The sequence below is a fragment of the Camelina sativa genome, chromosome 6 (assembly GCF_000633955.1).
Source record: "Camelina sativa cultivar DH55 chromosome 6, Cs, whole genome shotgun sequence".
NCBI lineage: Eukaryota > Viridiplantae > Streptophyta > Magnoliopsida > Brassicales > Brassicaceae > Camelina > Camelina sativa.
This window is the reverse complement of record NC_025690.1, coordinates 20,243,388-20,264,953: the sequence shown is the minus strand read 5'-3', so window position 1 is coordinate 20,264,953 and position 21,566 is coordinate 20,243,388. Positions and strand designations below refer to the sequence as shown.

The following is a 21,566-nucleotide window of genomic DNA, read 5'->3' as shown; positions in this document are numbered from 1 at the left end:
AAAAAAAAAAAAAAAAAAAAAACTATCAAAGTGTCTTTCTTAGCTAAGCTGGTCTCTCTGATAGAGTGGGCGCACGGGTTTGATAAAATTTTATCAAGATTTAGAGTTAAAAAAGTTAATAGTAAGCCACAGTATCAATAATTATATAAATTTCATGCTTTTTGGCTTGTCGCTAATTATACGCTCCTTTGTAATAATTTAAAAGTCACTAAAAGACGCACGTCGAAGCCAATATATATATATATATATGGCTAAATTGATGCGTTGTTTGCTCGATAGTAATATAGAATTAGTGCTAATAAGAAATGATATTATGATGGATGGTGAGACAAAGCAAAAGCAAAAGAAGATGATAATTTGTATGTATGGTCATCAATTATAAAGAAGAAGAAAGTATTGTTCCTAACTTCGTATCTAAGAATAATAGTATTTTTTTAAAAACTTATAAATCAGGTTGGTGGTGGACATTTTGAGAACTTATTCAATCCAACGTATGATGATGATGGATGATTAAAACAAGAATAAAACTGTCCAGACTCCAGACGAAGAGCTCTTTAAATTAGCAAAAAGGAGCTTTCAAACTTTACGCTAAACCTAAACTAGTCGTATCTTAACACAACTACTGTATATTAGACCATTCCAGATTTAATTGTATTCTTCAAGAATATAGAGATATATAAAAACATTTCTATGTATATATTTTGGTTAGGCTTAAAACATCTCCCATTTATAACTTTAACTTCAAAACTAATCTATCTTCTAATCTAAATCTGAAAAAACTTAAAAAAAGTAAAACAAAGCCAAATAGCCCAACATCATAACACATCAAGGCCCAATAAAACCCATTTTATAAACAGAACATTACTACTACCACCTCACTCGTTTTCTAGGGTTTCTTCATTCGTGAGCGGAGCCGCGGCTTAAAAAAAAAGATCCCTACTTCTCTCCTCCTTCCTCCTCAATCCTCACTACACCACTTCCAGTCATGGCCGCCGCCGTGGAAATCGACGCTGAGATTCAAGAACAGCTTACCAACGAGGTTAAGCTCTTCAACCGTTGGAGCTTTGATGATCTTGATGTAATTTTCCTCATCTCTCTCTCTCTCTCTCTCTTTAAACTCTTTAGAGTGTGTGTAACAACAACTCGTAGATTGTGCTGCTACTCTTTTGGTTCTGTTCCAATCGATCTACTCGTTTACAGTTTCTTCTATAATCTAGATTCAGCTGTAATCTAGCCTTGTTAATGAATCTTATCTCTTGAAATGTGCTAGAAATTGAAATGATTGCTCTGCTCTGATATGAGTACTTTACATTGGCTTCATTGTTTGAATTAGTTCAAATTGTTTCACTATAGCTAATAACACTTATTTGGCTCTTGGGATGTTTTTTTTATATATTAGGGCTTTTTATAGTTTGGATCTCTAAATTGACTTCAAAGGTCATGTTTTTTGTTTGTGTCTGTGTGTGTGTGTTTCAAAAGATTGAGGCTGATAATTTTGTTGTTTCCATCTGTGTATCTGTGGATGTGTAGGTTAAAGACATAAGTCTTGTTGACTACATTGGTGTTCAGTCAGCGAAACACGCAACCTTTGTTCCCCACACTGCTGGAAGATACTCTGTCAAGAGGTTCAGAAAGGCTCAATGCCCAATTGTTGAGAGGCTTACAAACTCTCTCATGATGCACGGAAGGAACAACGGTAAGAAGTTGATGGCTGTTAGGATCGTCAAGCATGCTATGGAGATCATCCACCTCTTGACTGACGCCAACCCGATTCAAATTATCATTGATGCCATTGTTAACAGGTAATTTTAAGATTGTGCTATCGAAACAACCTGTTGTTTTCTTGCGTGCGTGCGTGCTTCTTCTATGAACGTTTTTTTTTCTCATGATGTTTGTTTTCTTTGTGTGAACCAGTGGTCCTCGTGAGGATGCTACCAGGATTGGATCTGCTGGTGTGGTTAGGAGACAGGCTGTTGATATCTCTCCTCTAAGACGTGTCAACCAAGCGATCTTCCTGCTCACCACTGGTGCACGTGAAGCTGCCTTTAGAAACATCAAGACAATTGCTGAGTGCCTTGCTGATGAACTCATCAATGCTGGCAAGGGATCTTCCAACAGGTAAATAAATACACACTCATCTACATTGTGTGTTTCTTCATGTCTTTGCATTTGTATCGGTTAGAAGCTAATAATAGTATCTGCTCTTCTCTTCTCTTGCAGCTATGCCATCAAGAAGAAAGATGAGATTGAGAGGGTTGCCAAGGCCAATCGTTAAGGGATCGTCCTTTCCTTTATGTTTGCATTATATCAAAGAGTTTTTGTGCTGTTTCCATTAGCTTTGGATATGTTTCAGATGATCTCTCTATCTTTAATGAAGTTTTGACGCTTGAATCGACTTGGGATCTTGATCAATCAAACATTTTCATATTTAAAACTATTTCATCTATATATTTCTGATTTAGAAGTTCTATAAATTATGATTGTTTGATATATGGTACCCATCTTCAAGAATTATAGTTTCCAATTTGCAGCTATTCTTCAAATAGAAAATGTAAATGATGGTGCAATTGTGTTCCAACTTCCAACCCAAGAAAATATCTTTTGAGACTCGGCTAATATTTCGAATCTTTAAGGACCCAACTAAACACTGCTTAGTGTTGCTGCTTGACTAGTTTGGCAATCATTCCATATGACAGACTGACACTAATTTATGTGACATTCCTGGATGGTGCTGCCAGTCATGTTTATACATGCGGGCATGACTATGAGAATGTTACAAATCATACTCAAGTGACGCAGAAGGGCTTCTTAATATCGAGACATGGCCGACCTTTCAATCCCCATCTACCAGGTATGATCTCAGTATTAGTTTATTTCTCCCTTCAGTTCAGACCGCAAAAATATAATCATCTAGCAGCAGATAGGTTAGCTCATTAATAAGCTTATGAGTTTATCTTTTATTTCTTGGATAAGAAGTACGATACCAACGTTAGGGGATTTAGTGGATTCGATAAACCACTAATGTAAGTGAGGCACATCAGTCGAAAGTGCATTATGTTTAACAAAAAGAGGGAAAAAAGGAAATGGCACTATGAAACCAAATTTCTCGAGTCCAATCAACCCACCATCCATGTAGGAAGTTACAATACCAATTTCTTGATTCTATCATGAGGACACCTAAAATGTAACTCTTTTTTTTTTTATTTGGTTTTGTTAAAATAACATCAGTCTTCTTATCCTTACAATCTTTATGTAAATAAAAATAGATTCACACGATTAATTAACTACTGTGGTATAAAGATCGAAGAAAAAACATGAATGGGATTAAATGGATTGCTTAGAAAGTTGTGGGAAGCTAAATGGGTAAAAGAGCAAATGGTGATTGTGTATACCAATTTGCTTTCTCTTTTTTTCTATTTCTCGACAAAAAAGAAATAGAAAAAAAGAGAAAGCATGAATGCATCAAAATGTGTTACTTAGAAAGCTGTGGAGAGTTAAAAGGAAGAGTAGAGGAGGAAGTTGGAGGGTTCAAGAGCAAATGATGATTATGTTTACCCTCGTAGGTTGTAATGAAAGCTCTTGGATCATCACTCGCTCTCTCAACATGTTTCCTTGCTCTGCAATTAGCACTCGTGCATCTGTAATAACTTCTTGGATACGCATTGCCTCCCACCACTTTTTGTCCGTACTTCCTCCACCTGAATCCATCTTCAAGACTGTCTGATTCCACCGAGCCTTGCGATACTCCTGCTTCACTCGTTTGCTTCTCGTTCTTCCTGTTGTCAAAATACAAATTCAATACAAGAAATGCAAAAAACACAAACACATAAACTAGAGTTTGAAACAATCCCTAGTCTTACCTTCTTTTGTTTCTGTTTGGATCATCAAGCTCTCCTCCGTTGCTGCCTTCATCACATTGGCTACTTCTGCAACCAGAATCCGAAGTTCCGGCATTCGAATTTGTCGATTTTGGAACCGCAAACTCGAATGGTGTAATAACACAACCCTCATTCATCTTATCTGTTCTGCTTTTAGAAGATTCATTGCTTTGATTGCTCCAAAGAGAAGAATAGAGACTATTGGTAGGGTCTTGTCCCATTGATCCTTCAGAAGCAACCGCTTTTGGTGGTTTCTGAAACCCTGAAGAGGTTGTTGATGAAGCGCGCCGTGGAAGAGGACAAGACGGCTTTGAGTGATTATGCTCACCTTGATACACAATCTCTGAAACCTGACCTTCCACTGATCTCTCTACTTTCTTCTTCACCGGACATTTGGGATGTGTGCATTTGTAATAACTCCTTGGACACTCACTCCCTTTAACTTGCTTCTGTCCGTATTTCCTCCAGTTGTATCCATCCACTGAAGATCTGTCCCCAACAGATGTCTCTGGTTCCGTAAAGGATGGAACTTTCTGGACTAGATTAGGACCCGCTCGATATGTACCTTGGCTCACACTTTTCCCATAGGCTACTGCTTCGGGTTGTCTCCAAGTCTGCTGCATGTTCCCCTGAAGCTAAAGAAAACAAAAGAGTGTTAAAACGACTTCGAAAAATCCGTAGTCAGTGTTCTTTTAGCTTTGGAAGCTACTTACCATATTAGCCAATGCAGAGACGGTTGCTTTGGAGACAAGCTTTGCTTTGGGTTTATAAACGACATAGCTTTTGCTATCTGAATCATCACAAGACTTTCCATTTCCCTTATTGTTTCTTTCAACCTAAAATTATCAGAAAGAGTTGAGTCAAGACCAAGATGGAGAAGATTCAGAAAGAAGATAACAAATGACAAGAATTTAAGAGACAACTCGATAGATACCCGTGGATATGAGACCGAAGCTGCAACTGGCTGGTTGAACCTCAAAGTCTTTGGTCTTATAGCAGCGTCTACAATGTCATTGCAATTAGATTGAGGAGATACGGTAACTGAATCAGTGAGAAGCTCAGTGAAATTCCTGAAGCTAGAACTTGAAGAAGGCCTCGAGGCCACCGGTTTTGCTATTATCACTCTATCAACCTCCTTCACCTCCATTGCTCGACCTTAATTAGTGCCGAGCCTGAACAAAAAAACAAGTATTCCACATTCTGTAAGAGATATTTCTCATGATTCTAAGTTATGACCAACTCGTTAATCTATAACTTAAAAAGACAAAACTCATTTGCCCAATTTAGGAAAGGAAAAGGTGGAGCAAGATCAAAGATCAAACAAAAGTGATTGAAGAAACATCAATTCCCAAATCCAATCATAAAAAATCTCTCGATCTATAAAACTTGAAAAATAGTTGCAAATAATAAGATAAGAAAAGAAACTTGATGATACACATGTGCCCATATAATCTACAATCATAACAAAAAAAAAACACAAACGCCAAAAGAGAGAGAAATCGAAGTAGTAAGTAGTACTCACGGTGAGAATGCCAAAAAAAAAACTGAACTTGTGAAAAGGATTTGAGAGGAAACCCTATTTCAAGAGAGTTAGGATCCAAGAAGCATATCCGAATCCGGTTTACGATGATTGCAATATGATGATATTCATATACCCTTCGTACGATAAGAGAGTTCGTTGAGCTTTGGCCGACACTGTAACGTATACACGTGTCACTTTAGGGAATTTTTGGATGGATCAAGGTCCGTTTAGTCTATATTGATGATGAAGATGCTCATGAAAAGGAATGAGACAGAGATGAGAGGAAGAATAAGATGGTCACTCGTTGAACGTTAGTTGAGTTTAGAAAGTTGGTTGGAAAACGTTGCCAGAATAGAAACGCCATCGTTTCGCTTTTTAGTTGACAGACAAGGTCACAGCGACCAAAACATGTCTTATTGTTTGTTGACACGCGCGCCAACTTGTTTTGTTCCTAGCAAACACGTGAACAGAACCATACCAACCTGTATATCTTTTTATCTAAAATTAAACCAAACCAAATTATATCCGGTTTATTACAATCACGTTGTTCTTGTCTCCTTTCGTATTTTTTTACCAACCATACTCTAAAGTAAAATATTATTAAATACCACTGCCCAATGATCATTTATATATATATATATATATATATATATATATATATTTATGTAAACAACTTATTGTTGTTTTTCTTTGTTAGCTTGCAATATTCAACGATATTGGACTTTCAACAGATATATTAGAGTTGATATTTATTAATTGTCTAACTAATTTGTTAGGTTCTTAGTTAAGAAGATTGTTGAAGCTTAATCAATGTATGTATATAAACACACTTGTACACAGCTTTATGTATAAATCACTTTTTTCCTATTAACTCACATCTCAACTTCTTCATTGTCTTGTTATATGATTCCTCCAAAGTTTTGCATTAGTCAAGTTTTAAAGTATTAATTTAATATATCCCGTTCTTGAACAAATAATGTTTTATCAAGTTTTTGACTCTTACAGTGAATAGCAAATCGAGTTTGAACAATAGAATTGCGCGTAAGAAACTAAAAACTATTACAAGCTTTGTTTGACACAACTGGAATAGCAAACCGGCTTCTAAGTCTTGCGTTACCAAGGCAATCGAAGTACAATGTGTCATCGTGATTTTAGTGAAACGGGTTAGGTCCGGTTTAGCTTTTCAATCAACCAAACTACACGTTTGTTCCTTGTGATTTTAAATGCAACGAGCTACGTCCGGTTTAGCTTTTTTAATTGAATCTGATTACATCGTCCACAAGAAGAATTTGTACTCACGTCGGAAGAATAAAAAGACCCTATATTTTTAAGAGACGCGAACGCAAAACACATAAGCTAGGTGATGACGATCACATACAGTAAAAGAGCAATAATTAATATAGAAGAGCCAATAATTAGTATCGATTCGATGATGTAAGGAACATTTCTATCCCGCACCGCCAATTCTAGGACAGTCAAGAGCTGGTTATAAGTTCCCGTTTTTAATGTATGCGACTGTTTTACTTTACTGTCTGGTTGAGTTCTTTAACCAGCCAGCTCGGCCAGCCGCAATATCATCACATTCACCAACAAAACATATCACACAAGAGCATAAAGATTGAACACGATGCACATAACAAGTAGTGTAAATGTATTGATACAATCCTGTATTATCAACTAGCAAAGCTCAAACAATCATTGGATACAGAAAATTTCTCTCATGGAGCCGAAATCACGGGCCCGTGGAAAGATAATAGTTTGCAAGTGTGTATGATTNTGTATGATTATTTCTATTGAGGTAAAAAACAATCTAAAGGTGTTCCTTTTTCTTACTTTTTATTTCCAACACAAAATTGATGAGGCATATGTCTTCCACATGCAAAGAATTTAAATACCGGGGAGATTTGATTGTGAACTATGCCACGGCAGACTGTTTCTCTTCGTACTCATCAAGCCTTAAGGCTTCTAATAGCCTTGGCCAAGACTCCGGGATGCCTCCAGGTAAGTCAAACTCCATTAGCTTTCCCTTGTTACGGTAGTATTCTTCTAGAGGCTGGCTCTGCATATATAGAAAGAAGACACTAATAAACACTTGATAGTTCATCAAATTTTATACACTTGAACTGGAAACGACAATATATAGTCTTACCGTTTCGCTGTATATACGAAGCCTTGCTTTCACAACCTCTTCAGTATCATCAGCTCGAGTGATGAGCTTTGACATACAGTTAGGTGGAGGCATTAGCGGATCCATGCTAATAGCAGGTCTTCCATTCTCACCCTTTAAGTTGATGTGTGCGATATTAAAACCTTTACCACATTGATTACAGGTTCTCCTCCCAAGGCATTTCTCAACCAAAACTTCCTCAGGTAGCTTCAAATTCACCACCAAATCGATGTCAGTTACATCTCCCAGTATTTCCTGAAACAAAAGACAATCCAGTGTTAGAAATTGTTACTGGAGATTGATAATCAAAACTTTCTCAATATGCTTTAAAGATGTAAAAACCAATGATTAACTTACAGCTTGTCTCATGGTCCTTGGAAAGCCATCAAGAATAAACCCTGATTCACCTTTGGCTTCACCAGCCTCAAGTCTCTTGGACAATAAGTCAACTATAATCTCATCAGACACCAATTTCCCCTGGTTTACAATCTCCGATAGCTGCATCAATCAAAAACATCCAAATGATGAGTCTTTTAACTCTTATGCAAAGAAACAAAACAAAGCCATTGACTTTAATGTATACGAATAGATCCGTTATGATGCTAATCAAATGTAATCAGAAACACTTTGAAATGGAGTTAGGTCACTAGATCTGTAACGAGATAGATTAAATCCTTCAGATCCAATGAAAAGATGTTAATTTGAGACTACTTGGATCCAAACTCGAACATAGAAGAGATCTTCATCTCAAATCTCAATCACAGTAATAGAAAAGAGAAAGCAAAAAGAGAAAAAGGTCGCACCTTTTGGGAGAGAGGTCCAGAAGAAGCTAGCGCCTCACGGACGAGATCACCGGTAGCTATATGAGGAACACCAAGAAGGGTCGAAAGTCTGCTAGCGTAAGTACCTTTTCCAACACCAGGACACCCGAGAAACACCCACTGAACATTCCTATCTTTCGCAGCAACCTTACGAGCTCCGCCGCCGTGAAGAAACGGCGAAGACGCGTGGCTAGCTTCGGTAGAGTAGAATCGGTTACCGAAGCCAAATAGGGAGGAGGATCTCGCCACACGCACTACTCTCGCCATTTGCAGATATAGAAATGTAGAGAGAGAGAGAGAGAGAGAGAGAGAAGCAGCGGCTTGGCGTGAGCTTGAGATGAGATTTGAGAGCTTTTTACCCTAAAGAAGAACGTGCACGAACATATGCTCTTTTAAAGGATCTTTTTAGATTCTTTTCCCGTTTTGCCCTAAACTTATCCGACGTGGCATGTGACTTTTCTAACAGATCATGCTTACGTCATCGGACACGTGTGTTAACCCAACTCCACGTGATTAACCAACGGTTTGAGAAAATCCGAAATCGATTAAAGTTTAGATTTTTTTTTTTTTTTTGGTTTCCTCTGCTTTCACTCCAGGAAGCAGCAACAATGGCGGTTTCTCTATCGTCACCATCGTCTTCGACGATCAATTCCATAACTTTACAGCCAAAGCTGAAGGTGGTTCATGGATTAAGAACAGTACTTCCTGGTTATTCTGTCAAATCTCACTTTCGTGGTGTTTCTCTCCGGCGTAGGGCTGTTGTTGTGTCGGCCATTACTGGCGCTTCAGGTGAGTTTTATTTACTCTATTTTGATGAAACTGAGTGTCTCTAGATTCCAGATTTCCTACTATTATGTGATGACGATTTTATCGAAACAGGAACTGGGATTGGGAAAGATACAGCTGAGTTGTTAGATAAAGTGAAAGTCTTGGATTTGAGAGGAAATGAGATTCCGATTTCTGATTTATGGAAAGATAGGAAGGCTGTTGTTGCATTTGCTCGTCATTTTGGGTTTGGTTTAATCTTTTTTTTTTGGAATTTCTTATTTAGGTTTTGATGAATTTGGTGGTTTTAGTTACTTATCTAAGATTTGGTTTGTTTAATGTTTTTATTTCAGATGCGTGCTCTGTCGGAAACGAGCTGCTTATCTTGCAGAAAAGAAGGTAACAGCTTGATATTTGGGTTTCTAAAAGATTGGTCATTTACTCATCATTTATACAATTGAAGTCATTGAGTGAGTGAGTGAGTGAGTGAGTGATGCATTTGAGATTGTGTTAGGATGTGATGGATGCATCTGGTGTGGCTCTTGTTCTGATCGGACCAGGAAGTATCGATCAGGTAATTAACACGTTTTTGAACTCAAACAATTCTTGCTAGCATTTTGATTAGTGTGGTGTTCAAAAGAAAAAGATGTTACATTACATAGTTGTTGTCTATGCTCACGTTATATATATATTATTGCTGCAGGCTAATACTTTTGTGGAACAGACTAATTTTAAAGGAGGTATGTTTTGATTCTCAATTAGCTTTTGGATACTTAAAAAGACAGGTGAATGCTTTCTATGAGTCTCATCATCTAAATTTCAATCAATTTTTTTTGTTCTCAGAGGTTTATGCAGATCCAAACCACGCATCATACGAGGCGCTAGAGTTTGTTTCAGGGGTTACTGTGACATTTACCCCCAAAGTAAAGTGACTTACTTTCTACTTACTACTTAGCATAATAATTAGGTAACGAAAATGTTATGCCTTTGTGGTCTCATTAGCTGCTGTGGTAATGTTATAGGCTGCTATGAAGATAATAGAGTCTTACATGGAAGGATACCGCCAAGACTGGAAACTCTCCTTTATGAAAGATACAGTAGAAAGAGGCGGCTGGTAGGTTTAAGAGTGCGGTTAATCATTGGTTCCGGATAACTTTATTAACCATGTGTTTGATTAATGTTCTCGTGCAGGCAACAAGGCGGAATCCTAGTTGCTGGACCTGGAAAACATAACATCTCTTACATCCGCAAGGTTATCTCTTCTTCTTCTTTTTCTGAATCTTTATGCCTTACAACTGTGTCATGTTAATACTGATGTAAAGACTAGTCTCCAATTTCAAACTCATGATTGTAACTAAACTATTTATTTGGGGAACATTTCAGGACAAAGAAGCTGGAGATGACCCACCTATTCAAGAGATTTTAAAAGCGTGTTGCGCTTGAAGGAATCCACAAGCATGGTTACAAAAAAAAAGAAAAAAAATGGCATCCTTTTTCTTACCATAGAATCAAATCTCTCCTCTTTCTCTTCTGCTTCACAAGTCACAACACAATGTATCAAAAAATATGAACATGGTGAAGGAGATTGGTTTGTTTTGTACAATAAAACATGGTGAAGTAGCTTTATACAAACGGTATACATATACATTTCTAGTTTTGCCAAAAAAAAGTTAAATCTCAATAACTTGTTTTCCTCGAAAGCTTAAAAAATTGGTTTATGATTTCAAATTTTGATCACTTTCATATGATTGATCAACAACAATTTCAAAAGTAGAGAGATTGGTTTGGGCCTATGCTATTATACACCTAAACCGGGCTTGACTATAACAATAAACGGACCGGGTTCAAATTCAACCCGACCCGGAGAAAGATCTCGGATCCGCCCTAAACCCTACCCATCACTAAAACTCTCTCACTGTCTTCTTCTTCCTTCTTTCTCACTCAGCTCTTTTCATGTCGAATTGAAAATTTTTCAGAAATTCGAAACACAAAGATCCTATACACGAAAGTTCCATTTCAGATTACAGGAAATGGCTTTCATTTCCAGATCTAAACCCTATCAATCAAAAGCTAGGGTTTATCTCTCACTTCCCAGATCGTCAAACTCATCATTCCTCTCGCTCTCTCGTTTCTTCAGCTCAATCGAAGACATCAAAACTCCAGGAGACGCAAACCCAGAAACCGAAACCGCAGACGCAAACCCCGAGACGAAGAAGAATCCTCCGGGGACGAGGCCGATTAGGGAGAGGTTCCAACGAGGTAAGCGTCAAAACCATGAAAAGCTAGAGGATACAATATGTAGAATGATGGATAACCGTGCTTGGACGACACGTTTACAGAACTCGATCCGAGATCTTGTGCCTGAATGGGATCATTCTTTGGTCTATAATGTCTTGCACGGTGCTAAGAAACTTGAGCACGCACTTCAGTTTTTCCGGTGGACTGAGAGATCTGGTTTGATTAGTCATGATAGAGATACGCATATGAAAATGATTAAGATGTTGGGTGAGGTTCACAAGGTTAATTATGCTCGGTGTATTTTATTGGATATGCCTGAAAAGGGTGTTCCTTGGGATGAGGATATGTTTGTGGTGCTTATTGAGAGTTACGGCAAAGCTGGGATTGTGCAAGAGTCTGTTAAGATCTTTCAGAAGATGAAGGATTTGGGTGTGGAGAGGACGATTAAGTCTTATAATACTCTGTTTAAGGTGATTTTGAGACGTGGTCGGTATATGATGGCGAAACGGTATTTTAATAAGATGGTAAGTGAAGGTGTTGAGCCAACTAGGCATACTTACAACCTAATGCTGTGGGGGTTCTTTTTGTCTTTGAGGTTAGAGACTGCGTTGAGGTTCTTTGAAGATATGAAAACTCGAGGGATCTCGCCTGATGCTGTTACGTATAATACTATGATCAATGGGTACTGCCGGTTTAAGAAGATGGACGAGGCTGAGAAGTTGTTTGTGGAGATGAAAGGGGATAATATTGAGCCTAGTGTTGTGAGTTACACCACGATGATTAAAGGATATCTTTCGGTGGACCGAGTTGATGATGGTTTGAGAATCTTTGAGGAGATGAGATCTTCTGGTATTGAGCCGAATGCTACGACGTATTCGACGTTGTTGCCAGGTCTGTGTGATGCTGGGAAAATGGTGGAGGCTAAGAATATTTTGAAGAATATGATGGCGAAACACATTGCTCCAAAAGATAACTCGATCTTTCTGAAGCTTTTGGTTTCTCAGAGCAAAGCTGGGGATATGGCAGCAGCTACTGAGGTGCTCAAAGCCATGGCTACATTGAATGTTCCAGCAGAAGCAGGACATTACGGTGTCTTGATCGAGAATCAATGCAAGGCTAATGCATACAATCGTGCTATCAAGCTTTTAGACACACTACTTGAGAAAGAAATCATATTGAGGCATCAGGATACTCTGGAAATGGAGCCCAGCGCTTTTAACCCGATCATCGAGTATTTGTGCAACAATGGCCAAACGTCGAAAGCAGAAGTGCTTTTCAGGCAGCTGATGAAAAGAGGTGTTCAAGACCAAGATGCTTTGAACAATCTAATCCGTGGGCATGCAAAAGAAGGAAACCCGGATTCTAGTTACGAGATTCTGAAGATTATGTCGAGGAGAGGTGTCCCTAGAGAATCAAATGCATATGAGCTGCTCATCAAGAGCTACATGAGCAAAGGTGAGCCTGGAGATGCGAAAACCGCACTGGACAGCATGGTCGAAGATGGGCATGTCCCAGATTCATCGCTTTTCAGGTCAGTGATTGGGAGTTTGTTTGAGGATGGTAGGGTGCAGACAGCAAGCCGTGTGATGATGATCATGATAGATAAAAACGTTGGCATCGAAGAAAACATGGATTTGATTGCCAAGATCTTGGAAGCTCTGTTAATGAGAGGGCACGTAGAAGAAGCCCTCGGGCGTATAGATCTTCTGAACCAAAACGGACACACAGCTGATCTGGACAGCCTCTTATCTGTTCTGAGCGAGAAAGGAAAGACGATTGCAGCATTGAAGCTGTTAGACTTCGGGCTGGAGAGGGATCTCAGCTTAGAGTTTTCGAGCTATGACAAAGTGTTGGATGCGCTTTTAGGAGCCGGGAAGACACTGAATGCGTACTCAGTTCTGTGTAAGATCATGGGGAAAGGAAGTGCAACAGATTGGAAGAGCTGTGATGAACTGATCAAGAGCTTGAACCAGGAAGGGAACACAAAGCAAGCTGATGTTCTTTCTAGAATGATCAAAAAGGGACAAGGATCTGTTTCTTTATAGAAACTTTAAAAGTGATTGATTCTTTCTTAGTTCTTCTTTCGCTTGTTAGTTCAAGAACTTGAGTCTCATGGTATCCAAATAAATCCTTTATCTGAAACTTGTTTTGAAGGAGACGTTTGTATAATCAGTTCTTTTTGGTAGGGAACTGTATTGTTTTCTGATTTACTACTGTGATTCTTTATTTCGTTTTGAAGTCGTTAAAGTACGTAAAACAGACTTTTCACTTTTCAAATCTTTATCTATGGAGCAAGTTGAAAGATCCGTGCTGGAACAAGAGTTGTGTTGCATCTTCCATTGGCATTTAGTAAAAATATCTTATCTTCTCATATGATTTTATTTTTTTGCCTAAGCACGAGACGTGCCATCTCCACAGCCCATCCAAAATTCGACGGTCCAGATCTCATCTCATCCATCATCACAACTTCATATTATGACAAGTTGTTAGTAGACTGTCCCAATTAAACCACAACCAAATACACAACTAGTTTAAGTGAGAAAAAGCACACAATATATTCACAAAAATTATTTGGAAACCTAAAAATACAAAAAAGCACACTAAAATATAAAACTAAATAATATTGTAATATGTATGTACAATTTAACTTTTTATATTACGAGAGAAAAAACAGAAAAATTAAAGATGTTTCTGAATTTTGAGATTCTATAAAATTATTGCATAAAACAGAAATCAGGATATTTAGACAACAAATCATAGTTTGAGATGTGAAATTTAGAAAATAACATTAGTTTGAGATATTTATGCAAAAGCTTAATATTTTTTTTTTTTCCATTTTGCCCATAAATATCGAAGACACTGCATCTTATCTCCACCCTCAAATCCTCTTTCACCCAAAAACCCNAAAAAAAAAAAAAAAAAAAAAACCTTATCTCTTCTTCTTCTTCCAAAGTAGTGTTCCCATGGCTGCTTCAGCTTCTTCTCTCGCTCTCTCCACCTTCAACCCTAAATCTCTTCCTTTCTGCGTCTCTAGACCAGCCTCTGCTTCTCTCTTACCTCCTTCCCTCTCCTTTAAACTCAATTCCGATTCCGTTTCCGTCTCCATCTCCGCCAAATGGAACAGCTCTCCCGCTTCTCGCTTCGTCCGTAACGTCGCTGTTTCCTCAGACTTCGAGGTCGAAGAAGATGGTTTCGCTGATGACGCTGCCCCCGCGCCCCAGCAGGAGCAATCTTTCTCTGCTGACCTTAAACTCTTTGTTGGTAACCTTCCGTTCAACGTTGACAGTGCTCAGCTCGCTCAGCTCTTTGAGAGCGCCGGAAATGTTGAGATGGTTGAGGTATTGGATTTAGGGTTTTTATTACCCAATTTTTGTGAAGAAAGAACTGTTCTTTTTAGGGTTTTTATATACAATTGATTCCGATATTGCAAATGTGTGGTTACAGTAAGATCCGGAGAAGAGATAAAGATGACAACTTTGTTTGATTTGTGTTGTTGAGATTAATCGTTTTTGGTTCTTTGTTCTTTTGTAGGTTATCTATGACAAAATAACAGGACGAAGCAGGGGTTTTGGATTCGTGACTATGTCTTCAGTTTCTGAAGTTGAGGCTGCTGCTCAGCAGTTCAATGGCTATGTAAGAAGATACTTCACTCTCTATCTGACTCAAATTTGTTAATTGTTTGATATGAATTCTCTAAGGAGTTGCTTTTATCCGTTCTTGTTTGGTATGCGTTTGTGTTTTTGGTGCTACTTAGTGTGTTTAGCATGTTCTACTATATTCCTGTGATAAGCTGTGTTAATGTATTGAAAATGAAAACTTTTTCTTAGGTGACATGTAATGATAAAGCCTGAACCTTTGTGTTGTTGTTTACATTGCATAAACTTCTAGTTGCATTAGTTAATCCTGTTTATGTGAAACTGCAGGAGTTGGATGGTAGACCATTGAGAGTTAACGCGGGTCCTCCTCCACCAAAGAGGGAAGATGGTTTCTCCAGAGGTCCCAGAAGCAGCTTTGGAGGCTCAGGTTCTGGATATGGAGGAGGTTCTAGTGCTGGTTCAGGAAACCGTGTTTATGTGGGCAATCTCTCTTGGGGAGTCGACGACATGGCTCTTGAGAGTTTGTTCGCGGAGCAAGGAAAGGTTGTTGAGGCTAGAGTCATCTATGACAGGGACAGTGGTCGATCCAAGGGTTTTGGGTTTGTGACATACAACTCTTCTCAAGAAGTCCAAAATGCCATCAATTCCTTGAATGGAGCTGTAAGTATCTTTTTCCTCTTTCTTATACCAATGTATGATCAAATCAAACAACTCATGAGTCTTGACATACTTTTGTTGTGGCCTACAGGATTTGGACGGCAGACAAATTAGAGTCTCAGAAGCTGAGGCTAGGCCTCCAAGGCGCCAATTTTGAGCACCTTATCTATGGCTTCCTATTCTCAAAAACGCATATTCTGGAGGGTATGACTCAACACTAATGTATTTATAGATGGGCTCTTTGCATTTAACTATTTGATGACTGATTTTATCGAGTTCTGAAATGTAACAGCTGCTTCGAAGCAGAGAGGATTTGTGAGATGATGGCAGTTTCAGACGGTACTAAGCTCTTAGCTTCGCCTATGTTTGTTGCCTTTGGATGCACGAAGGTCGTAAAGGAATGGGTCTTTTTATTTTTTTGAGAAATATATAATTAAGATAAAACCGGAGAGACCGTGTTCTTGTCTGTCTGAATGCTGCCATTGACTGCTTCGCTTTGGTTTTGATTCAAATTTTCTCTCTATTTTTTGTGGTCTTCGTAATGCTTCTCTGTTTTTCGATCCTCTGAGCAAATGAATATGAAAATCCATAAAATACTAAAATCAAGCAATGTCTAAAACCGAACCAATACAATTTGAGGTGGAACGAACGAGTTTGCAACTTGTATGTTGTTCCTTCAAAAGGAAAGAGACTGATCCCTGCGTTTAGCCGATATAAGTCAACACACTCAACTGAGCAAATAACTCAATTGGTTCACAAAGCCCAAATGTTAAATGTAGTGTGGACTTAAATGACAAAAATCCCAAATTTTGAATAGAGAGTAATTGTAGTTGAATATACTAAGAGGATAGGCTTTTTAAGCATTTGGTCCATTTAGGTGGTAGACCATTGAGCATTTGATGAGTTCAATTGTCTGTCACTCTGTCCTATGGATTTGGTATTCATAGTTATACGACTCAAGTTTCATGAAACATCGCTAATGTAGTTAAGATAGTATATATGAGTTTTAGGTAGCACATACGAATGAAAAGGGTTTTGAGTTTAAGTTGTAATGTTATTTTTGGTTAATGGGCTGCTGCACAGCTTGTTGGCCCGTTTGAAGACAGCTTTGTTTGAGAGACTTCTTGTTGATCCAGAGTCTTCTCCTTCTTCTTTGTTGTGATGGAAGTTGAAGCATCCGAAACGTTTTTGTGTAGCCTGTTTACAAATTACAAAAATGTATTATTTTTCATATATTCACAATTTGACGTCAAAATATAGATATCTACGTGTAATATTTTTTTGTTGTTGCAGAAACGTGAAAGATACACTTTGGAAGCAGTTTATGAATTATATGATGATGAAGAGCATCACTTGCTTTCCATTGCCGATAGACGTACGTAGTTCTGTTGGTAATGATGCTACCCACAAAACGTCTCGTTCCATAAGTACAATCTCTTACAAGTTACAACAAAGCATAAACTTTCTTCTTTTTTTTGGTTTAAACAAAGCATAAACTTTGTTATATAGATTGTTTACTTTTATTAAGTCAGCTAAAAGGACAGTTTTTACAAAGCTCCCAATGATCATATATAGACTATATATCGGGACCTTGTCTTAGACACCTTAGCATGAAACATTTACGTAGGATTACAACTTTATGGGGCTCCACTTAAAAGATATTACTCATTTGAATCATAAAAAGTTTTTTTTTTAATTTTTGTATAACATATTATCCTTTAAATTGTAACAGTAAAACTATTAGTAAATTGTAGTAAATAAAGTAAAGCTGTCGTTAAAAATAATAGACAACCTACATAGGAAAGATGAATTTGTGTTTAGGTGACGCCAAACAGTTTCTTTCATTCAACTAGGTTTTGAACCCACGCTACGCGTGGATATATTTGATATATTTTGATAAAAAATATATATGATTGATGACAGTAGTAAAATATTATCTTATAACAAATTTAAATTAGTATTAAGAAAAAAGTTAAATTTCAGATACACAATTTTTTGAAATATAAAAACCAGTTGTGTTATAAAATCAAATCTGATAACAAAAAAATTATGAATTTAACTTGACATCCAGGCGAGGCGAATTAAACTGATGACATCACATATCCTAAACCATTTCTTTGACCACCAGAAAAACAAAACAATTTTATCATCATGAATTTAACTCGTTTTCATATTTAATTGATCGCTACCACCTATGTTTTCGTGTTTTTTATTCAATGTTTTTTTATTCTTCATATTATTTCTTGTTATTTCTATTGTCAAATTTCTTGGTAATCGTCATCATTACTTTTACCGTCTGGTTCTTCGCTATACTCTTTTTCTTCTTCATTCTCGCCAACTTCTTCACTTTCTTCCACTAAAAAACTTTTTTATAGACTATCACACAACTTGTTAATCCATCAAACTCCAAGAAAAAAATCATTTCTTTTCTCATAAAAATAAAAAATTAATGAAAAAATATCAACTTATCTATAAAATCATACACAAAAATATGTTTTACAGCTCATAAGAAATAAAAAGCACAAACGTAGATAAATAAGATAATTTATGTTTTACATAAATATTTATAATATTTTAAACTTTTAAAATTTAAAAATTATAATATTTAAAAACTTTTTAAAAGCTAAAAGCTTTTAAAAGTTTCAATATTTATAATATTAAAACTTTTAAAATTTTTAAATATTATAATTTATTTTTTTCAAACTTTTTAAAGTTTTAATTTGATCAAATAAAAAACCGGATCAAAACGAATATACTTTTAAACTTGGACGCCTGATAAACCAAGCTTTCCTGCTCATTCGTTGTTGGAAGCATATTAATCCTATTTATACTGATTCTGAACCATTGTCTAAAACTTTTCTAGTCGATGTCGGATATGGTGCATAGTTCTTTTATTTCGATAAATTTAAAATTTTCCTTTTTCTAAAAAATTCTGGAAATTTAAAAAATGTTAATGAATGACATGTCAAATCCTGATTGGTTGTTTAAAATAATTCTTAATATATAAAATTCTGGAGATTTTAAAAAATGTTAATTAGTGAAGTGTCTAATCACACTTGGAGGTTTAAAATCCTATGTGGACGCTTTTAGGAGCTTATAACTCCTACTTTTTATTAGTATAGATTAATTCTTTTTATTTTCTTCTTTTTTGTGTTTTCAGTTTTATTTATGGTTCGACTTCGTTTTGTGTTTCGTATGGAATCACAATTATCTCATAAGCGTCCTTGAGGACTATACATATATAAAACACTAATAGGAGTTTAATTCTTATTCAAAGTGAAGCATGCAAAACAGAAAGCACAAAGGAGTTGAACTTCTATGATAAACGAAAGCCTAACAAGAAAGCAAAGCCGAAAGCCCAAACAAAAGAAAGCAATTTTTTTTTGTAGTCAGCTTTTGTGTGTTATAGCATTTTGTTTGATATATACATTTTTTTTTGAATGAAGATATATATATTTGCTTAAGCTCGATCCGAAAAGACTTATCGTTTAGTTTGATTCGGATTTGTCAAATAAATGGGGCAAATGCAAACTTATTTAGTTTGAAGTAATAATACTCCAGTACTGCTGCTAGCAAATTAAATAATTGAGGTTCTTATAACATGTAGACACATCTCTGAAAGTATAAAAGAATATTTCTCGTCGATAGTTTGAAGGAAAATATTGACAACTTGTAATAATAATTAAAAAAACAACTACGTATATATAAATACACTATATACTAATATACTATACTATATAATTAGGAGTGATGGGGAATTTCGTATAATGTTTATATCTAAAAGAAAAGATGAAGTAATATTAGGGTTTTGAATATGCCAAGCCGTGAGTTATGGGCCACACACAGCTTTGTAACTCTGGTCAGCGCAAGTAGACCCTCTTTGACTTGTGAACCTCATTCATTAGGCATGAACATGTTCCATGTTTGCTCCTTTGGTGAATCCTATAAAATCCATTATCCTTTACAAGACATTTTTAACCATATTTATGTAGCAAACTGATGTCGATGCATGCTTTTCTAATTATTTGTCGATATTTCTTTTCCGAAATAACATATTCTCCACGTATTTATTAACTCTTTTTTTTCTAGGCAATATATATTTCAGAAAGGGGACTTGATCGACATGCAATAAATATTAGGAATCAATATTTACACTATTTGATTGGCCGTATAAGTTTATAACACGATCAATCTCTCAAAAAGAAAAAAAGATTTATAATTAAAACTTAGAGATAACTAAGTGATTCATTTTTCTGTTTCTTTAAGGAAAAAGAAAAGCTATGTGTGTGATTCACATGTGTATACAGGGACTAAATATTTGGAATTGTAGGCGCTCAATATGAACTTGATAAAAAAAAAACAAAAAAAAAATGTGTAAAAAAAACAAATGGGGTATAGAGACAGCCGAAAGGTTGAGGGAATTGAAATGAATGTAAGATAATGTCCCCAAAAACTAAGGACAAACTTAATTCTCCAAAAGAAAGATAAAAACACATATGAATGTCTCTTTGCTTCTTCTCCATCATACGTCTACCACTCTTCTTGCCTACAAATTAGCTCATATCTCCTTTTGTCTTCATTATATTATAGAATATACCCCTCACTATACATATATACATTACTCGGTACCCATGTTTTAAAAATCTCCGCCTAGCACTGATCACGCCCCGTAAAATCGCTAGACCCACCTACTCTGCCTCGATTAATGACTAATCCCCGCCTAACATTGATTATCCGATTATACCGTCTAATTCCCATATAATTTTGTATATACCGATTATTTTTGGACCCAAATATAAATCAAATATATGTATTTTTGTTATTAGACATTTAAATTAAGAGTTTATGATGTTTTACAGTAACTAATGTACAAACTTTTAATTAAAATCATAATTTTGTTCTTAAAATTACGTTTTTATGTTTTGAGCGTAATTTTAAAGACAATACTGTAGCTTTATATTTTATTTGATATTTTTTTTTTTCACATAAACATAATTAAACATATATTTAGTACTATATATTTTTAATTTATAGTTAATTTAATAAAATAACCCAAAAACTAGTCCCTGATTAATCTCCGTTTAATCTCCGATTTTCTCGCTAGGCGCTAGGCCCACCCCGACCGCCCGACTAGCGCCTAGCTATTTCTAAAACAGGGCTCGATACATATATTACATAAACCAAAATTTAAACTGTTGACCCAAGAAAGAAAAGAAGTTTCAATAAATTAAATAAGAGCATGACTCTTTTCAATCAATACGATTAAGACTGATTCTTTGTAAGGTTTGATTGATGAGAGGGGTAATTCAAGTTGTTATATTAAGTGAAAAATGATAACTGATAAGTGAAAAAATGTGAGAGAGATGTGACTTTTAAGCAACGGTATTAACTGTCCGACACTTTAGGATAACTATTAAACAACGGATTTGTCCCTTTTTTAACCTTTGACTGGTCCCTTTTGACCCATTAATCCATGTTCATCTTTTTCTTTCTTGTTTTGTTGTCTCTTTTTTTTTTTTGTTCTTAACTTTATAATTCCTTAATTTATGGATTTAGCGTCGGTCCGTAGGGATAAAAACAATGTTAGGAATTCTATTTTCGGTTCGAGGCGGTAAATGTTTTTTTTTTTTGTAAAAGCCATAATTCAAAAATATTGTCGGAATCATATCAACCTTTTTTTAGATGGTTTTGCATTAAGTTTGACGTCGTGTTCATTCAAGAATTTTAACCCGGGGTGTAATCATAGTCTCCTACAGAATTTTACGTGGGATGTCCTTTCAAATGATTTTAAAATTTTAACAATATAACTAGTAACTACATAAAAAATAAAAAAAATAGGTATCATATTTCCGAGATATTTCAATCTCCAAATAAGTTATTTGGTTTAGAGTGTACCACACACGGTAAACCGTTCATGTTTTA

General features: G+C 36.2%; 6 protein-coding genes across 7 annotated transcripts; 4 read left to right on the top strand and 2 right to left on the bottom strand.

The window, feature by feature from the left end:
* LOC104792514 (40S ribosomal protein S5-1) lies at window positions 877-2,448 on the top strand. The gene is made up of 4 exons (XM_010518686.2): window positions 877-1,078; window positions 1,531-1,802; window positions 1,915-2,118; window positions 2,221-2,448. Exons 1-4 carry the CDS (start codon window positions 986-988, stop codon window positions 2,273-2,275), a joined length of 624 nt encoding a protein of 207 aa, XP_010516988.1. The 5' UTR covers window positions 877-985; the 3' UTR covers window positions 2,276-2,448.
* LOC104792513 (WRKY transcription factor 44) lies at window positions 3,179-5,682 on the bottom strand. Of its 2 annotated transcripts, none has more exons than XM_010518685.2 (5): window positions 5,401-5,682; window positions 4,813-5,050; window positions 4,592-4,714; window positions 3,861-4,507; window positions 3,179-3,776 (listed from the first exon to the last, which is right to left on the bottom strand). In XM_010518685.2, the coding sequence occupies exons 2-5, from the start codon at window positions 5,023-5,025 to the stop codon at window positions 3,473-3,475; spliced, it is 1,287 nt and encodes a 428-aa protein (XP_010516987.1). In that variant the 5' UTR covers window positions 5,026-5,050; window positions 5,401-5,682; the 3' UTR covers window positions 3,179-3,472. The 2 variants fall into 2 exon arrangements, with proteins under 2 accessions (XP_010516987.1, XP_010516986.1); XM_010518684.2 differs by having other exon boundaries at window positions 3,861-4,513; window positions 5,401-5,673.
* On the bottom strand, window positions 7,235-8,761 carry LOC104792512 (adenylate kinase 1, chloroplastic). The gene is made up of 4 exons (XM_010518683.2): window positions 8,371-8,761; window positions 7,925-8,065; window positions 7,550-7,822; window positions 7,235-7,459 (listed from the first exon to the last, which is right to left on the bottom strand). Exons 1-4 carry the CDS (start codon window positions 8,653-8,655, stop codon window positions 7,316-7,318), a joined length of 843 nt encoding a protein of 280 aa, XP_010516985.1. The 5' UTR covers window positions 8,656-8,761; the 3' UTR covers window positions 7,235-7,315.
* Window positions 8,934-10,800, top strand: LOC104792511 (thioredoxin-like protein AAED1, chloroplastic). The gene is made up of 9 exons (XM_010518682.2): window positions 8,934-9,177; window positions 9,268-9,400; window positions 9,507-9,552; window positions 9,668-9,727; window positions 9,857-9,893; window positions 9,997-10,076; window positions 10,176-10,267; window positions 10,345-10,405; window positions 10,537-10,800. The coding sequence occupies exons 1-9, from the start codon at window positions 8,997-8,999 to the stop codon at window positions 10,594-10,596; spliced, it is 750 nt and encodes a 249-aa protein (XP_010516984.1). The 5' UTR covers window positions 8,934-8,996; the 3' UTR covers window positions 10,597-10,800.
* On the top strand, window positions 11,075-13,672 carry LOC104792510 (pentatricopeptide repeat-containing protein At2g37230-like). Its single transcript, XM_010518681.2, has one exon. It carries the CDS (start codon window positions 11,184-11,186, stop codon window positions 13,434-13,436), a length of 2,253 nt encoding a protein of 750 aa, XP_010516983.1. The 5' UTR covers window positions 11,075-11,183; the 3' UTR covers window positions 13,437-13,672.
* Window positions 14,297-16,204, top strand: LOC104792509 (RNA-binding protein CP29B, chloroplastic). Its single transcript, XM_010518679.1, has 5 exons — window positions 14,297-14,729; window positions 14,923-15,024; window positions 15,315-15,647; window positions 15,736-15,848; window positions 15,937-16,204. The coding sequence occupies exons 1-4, from the start codon at window positions 14,355-14,357 to the stop codon at window positions 15,799-15,801; spliced, it is 876 nt and encodes a 291-aa protein (XP_010516981.1). The 5' UTR covers window positions 14,297-14,354; the 3' UTR covers window positions 15,802-15,848; window positions 15,937-16,204.